General features: G+C 36.3%; 1 protein-coding gene across 2 annotated transcripts in view; it reads left to right on the top strand.

Annotated features, from left to right (window-relative positions):
• The first annotated feature begins 3,278 nt into the window (after positions 1 to 3,278).
• Positions 3,279 to 10,388, top strand: part of pi4kaa (phosphatidylinositol 4-kinase, catalytic, alpha a) — a 43,479-nt gene continuing 36,369 nt past the window's right edge. For both annotated transcript variants that reach the window (XM_081354127.1, XM_081354126.1), the window contains exons 1-9: positions 3,279 to 3,447; positions 4,685 to 4,801; positions 5,870 to 5,963; positions 6,050 to 6,138; positions 6,491 to 6,563; positions 7,386 to 7,648; positions 9,770 to 9,836; positions 9,981 to 10,132; positions 10,237 to 10,302. In XM_081354127.1, the coding sequence (XP_081210253.1) occupies positions 3,352 to 3,447; positions 4,685 to 4,801; positions 5,870 to 5,963; positions 6,050 to 6,138; positions 6,491 to 6,563; positions 7,386 to 7,648; positions 9,770 to 9,836; positions 9,981 to 10,132; positions 10,237 to 10,302 (1,017 nt within the window). In that variant the 5' untranslated portion in view covers positions 3,279 to 3,351. The remainder of the gene's footprint in view (positions 3,448 to 4,684; positions 4,802 to 5,869; positions 5,964 to 6,049; positions 6,139 to 6,490; positions 6,564 to 7,385; positions 7,649 to 9,769; positions 9,837 to 9,980; positions 10,133 to 10,236; positions 10,303 to 10,388) is intronic.

The raw sequence follows: 10,388 nt of genomic DNA, 5'->3' as shown, positions 1-10,388 counted from the left end.
CCCCATCAGAAATACCACAAAATTCAAAAAACCTAATAAGAAATTATGTAGCCTTATTGCCGCCTGTATTGGCGGAAATAAGAATGGCCCCATCCTTAACAAATAAACTGTCTCCATTTGAAATACTAATGAGCAGGCCTTTCCCGACCTCGACCCGGGCATTCTCTCTTTCCAGAAGAAGTCGTCCTGGCCGATTATGCTGCCGAATAAACTAAATTATATTCATGGTGATGTTTCACTAACTCTGCCTGTTCCCACAGATAAGCCAACCCATAACTTTGTGCCTAACCAGCAGGTCCTGATCCGAAGTTTGAAATCAATGAAGATGGGCAAGCCCAAACACCTGGTCACCAGAACCAGCGTTCTGACTGACTACCAGCCTCAGTGGATACATGCAAAGCAGATACTTAATATTTTTCACTTTTGTTTTTGAACATGTCAATGTATTTAAAGTTTTAATAATACAGGTGTGTTGTAAATGTCATTTTATTATATTCTTTAGACTGAATGTGACACTTCAAATGGCTGGTACCACTGGGATTGCATGAGCAGAACAAATTTGGAAGAAACTTAATTTTGTCTGGGATACCTGCGTTAAGTGTGTTAATGTGTGTGTTTAAGTATTTTTGCTAAATATGTCTATATCATGACTTCACACTTGTGAATAAAACAACACAGAATCAGTTGCTCCTTTTTATATAAAATTACTCATGATTGACTTTTATCTTTGATAGCCCATTTACAGTAAATGTGCAAATTACCACAGTCTTATTTTAGCCGCTGAAAATTTTTAACAATTTAATTGTTATGGTAAGCTAGTAGAACAGAACTAAAATTTATTCATTTCACAACTTGACCAGTTTAATTGTTATATCACCACTGTGTTAAATCACATCCAATCACACAGTGCATCAGGAAAAGGAAGGAGAGGAAAAAAAGCAAACAAAATCACATTGTAGACATGTTTTTGTCTCCAACAATATGGTGCATTTTGTCAACGAAATCCATCGTTTGGGGGAGATTTGAAGAAAAAATACTTCACTTGAGGATTTAATAAAGATTCTTTAACCACAAAGAAATCACTTAACTGAGCAAACAATTAAGAAAGACAACAATCACAACAGTGTGTATGTGTAATTAAATCCTCATACTTTGGCCAGTTATACGTCTTTTCCATATACACATATGTGACATCACTTCATTGTTCTCTATATTCTGTTCACAAATGCAAAATACCCTCATGAGTAACTTATGGCTTTGACATTTAAAGTATAGGGTAAATGTGCAAATTACTGTGGTTGATCATTTTAGCCAATTGTAATTCAATTGTAACATTTTAATTGTTGTGGTTGTACAATAGGACTAAAACGTTGTGAAAGTACTGCAGGGTTGCTAATTTCACCATCTGTTTCTAACCATTATGGAGCATTGTGTTTTTTTGCAGAAAAAGATGATGAATTTTTACATGAATTAATTCATGCATGTCACAAACAAACATTTCTCATTGTGATTTAATACTAATGTCTTGTTGAGGTTATGCAGGTTCCCAACTGAGCAAGCAATAGGGAATAATAGGGAATAGGGCACAAAATAATCACAATTGAAACTTTATTATTGCACCACAGATACATTTATACAAGTTATCAAACAAAAATATTTTAAAAGTCCATCCTAGGAAAATAGAAGTTAGCCTGAAACCAAACAAACAAACATGATGGCTGTTGGATCACTTACTTATCCGATAGGCCACTGGCAAATCAACGGCTGTAATCATTAAATCATATCACATGACAATATACAAACTACTGATCATACATTAACAGTTATATTTTTCGACACTGAAGTGCAGTTAAAGTCCCACTGAAGTGCCTTGAAACTAGCAGCATTATTCAATGCCTTGATGTAATTTCCACTGAAACAGTAATACAGGGCGGGGCATATCGAACAGCTCCTCCCCTTTTTTAGAACAGTCTCTTTATAATGTAGTGGGCGGAGCTTCAGATTCTAGAGAGTATTTGATTGGACAGAAAATGTGATGAGAAGCTGAAGTGCAGAGTGATGTCATCGAAATAATTTATCTATTTTTGCGGAAGTGAGAGACTGTAAGTTTTGAATGCTTATATCTTATAAATGTGAATTTTGTCATTGTTTTGGAGCACACAAGCTTATAGATAACAGCAACGCTATTCATACTAAAAGCCAAAAACTTCAGTTTAAACTTTAAGTAACTGAAAACAGTTTCTTTGGTCCAAGGAGCATGCACTATATTTTCAGGGGCGCTTTATCAGGAAACAGGAAACTCATAAATATTCATGTGCCTAGTGTCACTGAAAATTTCACACACTGAATATTTCAGAGCACTGGTGTAGAGACATCTTTAATAAGACATGCTATGACTTTGTAATACTTACTGTTAGTCAGTTGCTTAATGAACAAGCCGAGGCATACTTTTATCATATTTACATTTACATTTAGCAAACAACTGAGGACTAAAGCAAGCGAGTCATCGTGAAGAGGCAAAAACAACGCAAGAAGTGCTCAAAATACAAAGTTCAGGCATTGCTCAGAAACCAGACAAGGGAAGATTTAAAGGAAAATCTTTTTTTATGTTAAGTACTCACGAGTTTTCAGTTGTCTTTTGAACAACTTTATATAACTTTTGAATATTCAGAATTCACCAATATATAAATTTAACAGTAGGCTATGCTATTATCTTTGATGCAATCCCAAGTAGAGTTGCATCATTAGAAATGTATTAAAGACAAATGATTTGCCATGTTCAACAGTGTTTTGGTCATCTAAAGATGAAAACATTCAGTGAAAAAAAAGTAGGCTATGCAATAACAAATATGTTCTTTATAAATAATAAAGTTAGAGAGGTGTCCTTTAAATTTTGCGAGTTAAGGAGTTTCTTGAACGTTTCAATTTAGATATGGAAAACTCATGTGAATGTTGTGGTGTTGCTAAATAATCGGTGATCCATCCTTTCTTTGAATGTAGCCTATATAATCGAGATTTCTAACTTAATTTCTGGGTTGTTTGTTTGAAACAATAATGCAAGTTGATCTGTATGATGTCATAATTTTTTTTAACAGGATACCATCGATTCCAGAAGTTAAAAAAAATAATTATCATACAACTTTTTCTTTTATGTGGAAAATATCACATGCGTGAAGCTGAAGCTGAGACTGCGCCTGATGTCTGCAGCCAGACCCGATTCTATCGCGATAATGACCTTGCCAAATGTGCGCTCGGGCTTTCCGTAGTCGCAGCTCTCATCAGCTGTCACAAGACGAACATTTCATTTTAAGATGTAGATATTTGTTTGTTGTTTTAATATATAAATGAATAATGTCGTCGAAAGGAACGTCGCGAGGTTTTTACTTTAATACTGTGCTGTCTCTCGCGCGCTCTCTGGCTGCTCATCGACCCGCTCCGATTGACAAGGTGAGAGTTTTACTTCCTATTAGCATCTGAAGCTAACCGCTAACAGAACCAAAACAAACCATAGTTAAATCCACTACCTAATGTTCGCTCTTATTTATTCAACCTTTTTTAACATGTATATCCAAATGTCGAAGACCATTCATTCAAATCGTCATTGCTTTAACGTTACTAGTTCAACGTTCGTCCTCTTCAAATAAAAATATCTACATTATTAATCATTACCTATGTGTAATCATCTATATATTGAGTTTAAACCAATTTCAATTGAATAAGCAATGTAATCATTGTTTATTTTAAGTGATTTACTGCTCCGTTACAATACAGTTGTAGGGAACAATCAATGACAGGATAAAACTATTACTCTAACAACAACAGTAATAGCAACAATAAATAATCCTCTAGTATTCAAATGCACAATATATTTGTTTTTTAAGAGTGGATTGTATCAATTTATATCTTCCACAAAACAATACGCACAACCTTTATTTTTCATATTTGTTCTGTTTATCGATTTACAGTATTAATTTATTTCACTGATGTACTGGCTGATGTTCTTAATTGCTCATTTTAGAGTAGCTTTTTGCTAAGAGACTGAGATATACAATAAGCATACAATAACCCTGACACATGTATGATGTACTCTGACAGGACGTGAAAAACCAGATAGGCGTTGCAAGGGTGGATCTCTTTAGAAAAGTCATTTGTGACTCTGAGAACAAAACAATTTTTCTGAGCCTTAGTAAATCTGTGTAAAGGTGCACTCATTTAATTAAAACCAAGTGTGTGGGATGCTGCTGTCCTAAAACTCATTTATGCATGTTATATTCTTTATGTATGATGGTTTTCTGGCCACTTTTTGACCACACAACATGACTTTATTAATAGTCTGTTTAAAAGGGAAGTGTGTTTTAAACTTCCTTACACAATGGCAATGGCAAACTTCTGTACACAATGGTATCATGAAATTTTCATGGTTTGTGTGCACTTATTGAAATAAGACTTAAACTTATTTCAGTTTGTTCTTTTTTTTAAGTTTGAAAAAGTTTTTCATCTCATACTTATATTGTTTTATTCTTTATTTAAATGAACAAAAATGTTTTTAGTTTTAGCTAACTATAATAACTCTGTTGGTGTCATGTTTTACTCTGTAGTTAGTTTGACACATAAACTCTGGCTCTCGCAGCTTCTGCATGGTTAAGATTGCCTGTTTTTTTAAAAATACATTTGCATAACACAGGTCCAGAAGCTACAATGCATGTGTCCCGTGGACATCCGTGGTGTTTTCCAGCTGGATGAGCGGAGGAGAGATGCTGTGATCGCTCTCGGCATCTTCCTGGTGGAGTCTGAGCTGCAGGTACTGGTTTCACATCAGCTTTCTTCATTCAGATAAGGGAGAGCGGGACACATCAACCCTCCTACTGTATTAAAAAACTGTATACACCTTTCGTATTCCCGGGTCAGATGTGTCAGAGTGGAACGTGAGCTTATAAAACAGTCAAAACATAATATTTTTAAACTAAAACCATATTGTATCAGGAGCATCTTATGTGAATGTGCAAAAAATTTCAACATCTTAAATGTTTCCGTGTTTTACTTTGGTATTACTACAGTTACCCCCCTTTATATTAAATACTTTGAAATTTTACCTTACATTACAGAATTAGAGCAAATCCACTGTGATGCAAGAAAATGTCATTAAATGTCATTAGGCCTATATGAAATTTATATCTCATATCTTATATCTTATATATTATATCTTATATCTTTCTTATCTATAAACTCAGTTTTCCAGTATTAATTTAATTGGAAAATGTCTACATTTATGAAACCTACATATACTATTTCTAACAAAACAACACAAAAACAACAAAAATATAGCTCTGGAATTTTTTCAAACAAAATATATTCATTTTACTTGCATAAATTTCAATTTGAGATGATAAAGATGATCAACAGCCTGAATGTACAATGCTTCATCAGTAGGTGGCAGCAGAATGAAATGTGGAATTCTGTTTCAAGCTCTCTTTGCTTTTTGTTCATTAGATATAGTTTATTTTTTATGTCAGTTACATCTTTTGTCTGTTTACTGTTTATAGCTGTATGTGCATGCATAAATTCAGCCCTAAAATTGTGACATATGGGAAAGAGGATAATTTCAGAAGTAATTTTGGCATATCTAATTAATAAATGTAAAAAACCTAAAACAATTTCATATGTAAAGTCACAGTTAGCATCCCAAGTCAAAACTGACCCATAAGAAATATATGACTCTCTTAAAATATATATATATTTAAAAAAAAAAAAAAAAAATGTTTATTTTGATAGTTGATGGGATCTTCTGTTAATCAAAGCAAACTAATTTGTCGTGTTCTTTAGTAACGCTGGTCTGTGTGCTGAATCATATGTTCATTTACTACTTCAGCACAGGGACGCTATTGTCCCGTACTTGTTGGCTTTGCTGAAGGGATTGCCCAGGGTGCAATGGATCGAGGAGAGCTCAGAGAGGAAAGGACGAGGTATAATTTTGTCTTCTTTATCACATTTCCTCATTTCATTCTCAAATGTTCCTGATCTGACGTGTCTCTCATCCTTGTGTTTTCAGAGGCACTCCCCATTGCGGAGAATTTCTCCTTCAGTTTGGTGACGATGCTCTCAGATGTTGCCCAGATGGACGAGTCCATGCGAATCCAGGTGCGTTTAACTTGCTGTTGTTTACCATGATTATCTGAATAAATCTACTTTTTAATTTTCAACCAGGATCATTATCATAAATATGAAGTTCCTTGTTTCCGTCAGTGTTTCTTTGATTAGTAGCTTTAGACTAATTTGCTATCCTATTGTATTTAAAAAGAGAGACAGTTATAATTTGATGTAACAAATACAAGTTTAATAAGTTGTATTACATCACTGACAGTACAACAGAGACAGTACGTCTCTCGTTATCATTCATGTCAAATGAATTATGCTGTGAATCTGCCCTGATTGAGGTCTGAAGAGAAAAGAGCAGAACTAATAGATTTAAATTCTCTCAAATCTCTTTCAGATTTTGGAGGCTGTGATGAACCTCATGCAGGTGCTACAGGAAATGTGTCAGAACGTTGAAGGCCAAGATAAAGGTCAGTGTTTTCTTCCTATCCTGAATGCCATTCCTTATTTTTAGGTGTTCAAGTGAAATTCATAACTTTCATAATGTGAGTCAAAGCAATCACCTGGAAATAATGAAGAGTGGGATTTTATTTTATCCATCTGGATTTGATTGGATCAAGAAACATGGACTGTCAAATCATTGGTTAATATTTTAATTAATTACACTAAAGTTTTTTTGTGTAAGAAGTTTTTGAAAGAGTCTTCTGCTCACCAAGGCGGCATTTGATTAAAGATACAGTAAAAACAATAATATTGTGAAATATTATTACAATTAAAAAGTTTTAATATATTTTTAAACTGTAATTTATTCCTGTGATCAAAGCTGAATTTTCAGCATCATTACTCCAGTCTTCAGTGTCACATGATCCTTCAGAAATCATTCTAATAGGAGGATTTGTTGCTCAATAAATTATTATTGTTGAAAACATTTATGTTTTTTGGGAAACCGTGATCCATTTCGTTTCAAGGTTCTTGATTACTAAAAATGTATTTTTTAAATGTATACATTTTTTTTATATAAATGTATTTACTGTCACTTTTGACCAATTTAATGCATTCTTGCTGAATAAAAGTATTATAAAAAAAATGTATGTATATAATTAAAGTATATAATTATTGTTTTTTCTTAAGAATAATCACAGTATGACCAGATACATTTATTTAAAAATTAAGAAATTATTCAAAATTAAATAAAAAAATAAATAATTTTGATTTCATGTTGACTTTGAATGGCTTAAAGGTGTTTTTCAGTGTGAAGTAATAATCCTCTCTCTTCTTTTTTTCCTACCCAGAATACCTGTGTAAATACACTGTGCCCTGTCTGCTCGGAGTGGTGCGAGCGTTTGGCCGCTACAGCAACACAGAGGAGCCACTGCTGTCTAAACTCTTCCCACGGGTCAGCCCTCAGACCTTGGGCACAGGAGAGGGGACGGAGGTGACCCGACGACGATCCTTTAACGATTTCCGCTCTATCCTACCCAGCTCGTTCCTCGCCGTCTACCCTACCGACTCTTTAAGCCGTAAAACCAGCAGTGTTCCCAGCATCTCACAACAGGTACCGAATGCATCTTCTCCCTCCACCATAGGGCCTTTCAACCCCGTAGTTCTAGGAACTAGCCACCAGGGGGGTTCCCCGAGTACTAATGGTTGCCTTAGGAACGCTTTCCTGGTTGCATTCACACTGAAGTGACGTAAGCCGCGATTGTTGTTGTGACTTTTATTTTGACGGCGCTGAGAACGCCAGCCAGAGCCTGAGCAAACAGTGCTCGAATCCATGTTCATTAGTTTAAGATCTGTCTAACAGTGCTGTCTAATACGTTATAAGATAGAACTGTTATACATAGAAAGTATGTGAAAAGGTATTAGCGTTTGCCGTGTGTTTGCTGTCTAGTGTTAAGGCCCGTTCACATCAAGGACGATAACTATAAAGATAACGATAAAGATATAATTCTAAAAATCGTTCTCCATATTAAAGAATAACAGAGTTCACACCACAACTATAACTATAACTATAAAGATATGAGGAACGATATCATTGGGATCACTTTCAGAACGATTTTTTTCCAGCTGTCAAACGATAAAACACTGACAGCCAATCAGAATCCATTCTAGCAGGTCATCCATTTTCGCTACTTTGAAACCGCAGCGCGGGCGCGCGCGTGCTTAGAATAAAAAGACCGTTATCGGTCGTTGGTGTGGACGCATATATAGTTATCTTTATCATTATCTTTATAGTTATCGTGCTTGGTGTGAACGGGCTTTTAGCCTGGAAATCCAGACCTAAATCTGAAAGATTAATGGTCTGGCATCGACTAATGAAAATCGGCCAGCTCGAGGGGCGGCACCAAGCATGCATTTGAAAATCTCACTGCACGCAATTGGATAACACTACGACCAATCACAACAATAAACCCCATACGCTTAGCTACCAGCGGAGCTAACTGGTAGATTAGACTCTTGCTGTATCCGGTCGGCAAAACAGCAAAAACGCCCTTCTTGCAAAGGAAGGATTCGAGCGGCGTCTTCTGTTCCTCTTTTAGATAAAAAGCCAAGTCTAACTCGTTCATTGTAGCGGCCAAAGCCGTTTCAAACAACTGGTGTTGTTCATCCATAGCCATCTTGCAATATTTACTAATGACTTCGACGTCGCAGCGCTGTCGTCATCTTTAGCTCGCCTCTGGCCCGCCCATTATCAGATAACCCGATGTGATTGGTGCAGCTCGGGTACAAGGGCATATTTAATAAGCATCATTACTCGACGACAGAGTAAACTCGCTGAGCAAATTCAACTTGTGCTCTCGCAAGAACTCTGGATTACCAGGGTAGTCTAGTGTCGCTAGCTGAGCAGAAATACATAATCATGTTTCGCTTGGTCCCCTCAAAGTTGCGTTGAATTTTCTCCGTAGCGTAAATGTTAAGAGTCCCAGCTGTCACTGTTTACCATGTTTGTTTCTGGAGTAAATATATAGACTATAATCTGTGTGTTTACACAGTTTTTTTTTAAATGGCGGGTGCTAGTGTTTCCCATGCATTCGGCCAGTCAGCGAACGCTAACGTCATGGACAGTACCTATAGTGCTGGTTTAGACCCTTCTCTGAAGTAGGAGCTACATTAGTTCCTCCAAAAGGACTTCCTAGAACTAAAATCGTTCCTAGTTCCTGCGTTGAAAACACGCCAAAAAAACGGATACTTCCGCCAATAGTTCTAGGTTCAATGAAAAGGTTCCTCCGGTGCAAAAGTCCCTCATGAGAGGGTGTCTGCTTCTTTAAAACGAGACTGCAGAGATCAGGACATAAGCTATATAATGCCAACCAGTGTGATCGAATACTCAAGAGTAGCACACACATACTTTGGATAATAAATAAAAAATACTAGAATATCATTCATTTTCACAGACAAGACTTAATCTAGTCCAAGACTAAAATGCATGTTTGAGATGTTTTAACTGAAAGCAACTTGCCCAAAATATGTCAGTGTCTTTGTTTTGTCTCAAGATGCACACAAGTAATGTTTTTTTCTAAGGAACATTTACAAAAGGTACTTAGATGTCCTAACTGTACTATGGCCTAATCTGTGAAACCAGGCCTATATGATTTAGTCAATAGGTGTAGCATTAGTTGAAATTGTGAAATAAAAAAATTGTGTGTGTCTGTAATGACCTCTTTGTGTTTTATAGGCCAGTCCAGAGCGTGCCGGACTTCCTCCGGGTTCCCCTTCTGACCCTTCTGCTCCTTATTTTGAAGGTAACTTTAAAAAGAACAGCGTTTTTACAGGTTTGCCTACTTAGTATTTATTAATACAATTGACATGTTTGGACAAGGTTTTGATGGCCACGAGTGCTGTGTTGGTTTGATGTGTCCTGACGTGGTCTTGTTTGTGTGCTCCAGCTGGCTCATACTTGCCCGACGGCAGCGCTGTGGACCCAGACTACTATTTCTCCACCATAAGCTCGAGTTTCTCCGTCTCGCCACTCTTCACGGGCAGCAACAGTAAAGAGTTTGATGTACCACTGGATTTACTGAGGCAGCTTCTGCAAATGGTCAGTGTTCTGCAGTGCCTTCAGATTCAGTTTATTATGTTGTACTTGTATGCGACCAGTGTTTTTATGTTTACTCTGTTCTTGTTCTGTATCTTCTTGGATAGGTTGAGCACTTTGTGTCAGAATCTTTTATGAAGACACTGGATCAGAATATGGTGTCAGTTCTAGAGGTATATGCTTTGATTCAGATCTCACTACTTTATGTTTGTTCTGTTCAAAAGACAATGTGTTGATCTGTGGACCTTTGCTCTTTGTT

The sequence above is a fragment of the Scardinius erythrophthalmus genome, assembly GCF_964197995.2.
Source record: "Scardinius erythrophthalmus genome assembly, chromosome: 23".
Taxonomy (NCBI): domain Eukaryota; kingdom Metazoa; phylum Chordata; class Actinopteri; order Cypriniformes; family Leuciscidae; genus Scardinius; species Scardinius erythrophthalmus.
The sequence above is the reverse complement of the archived record's forward strand: the minus strand, read 5'-3'. Positions and strand labels throughout refer to the sequence as shown.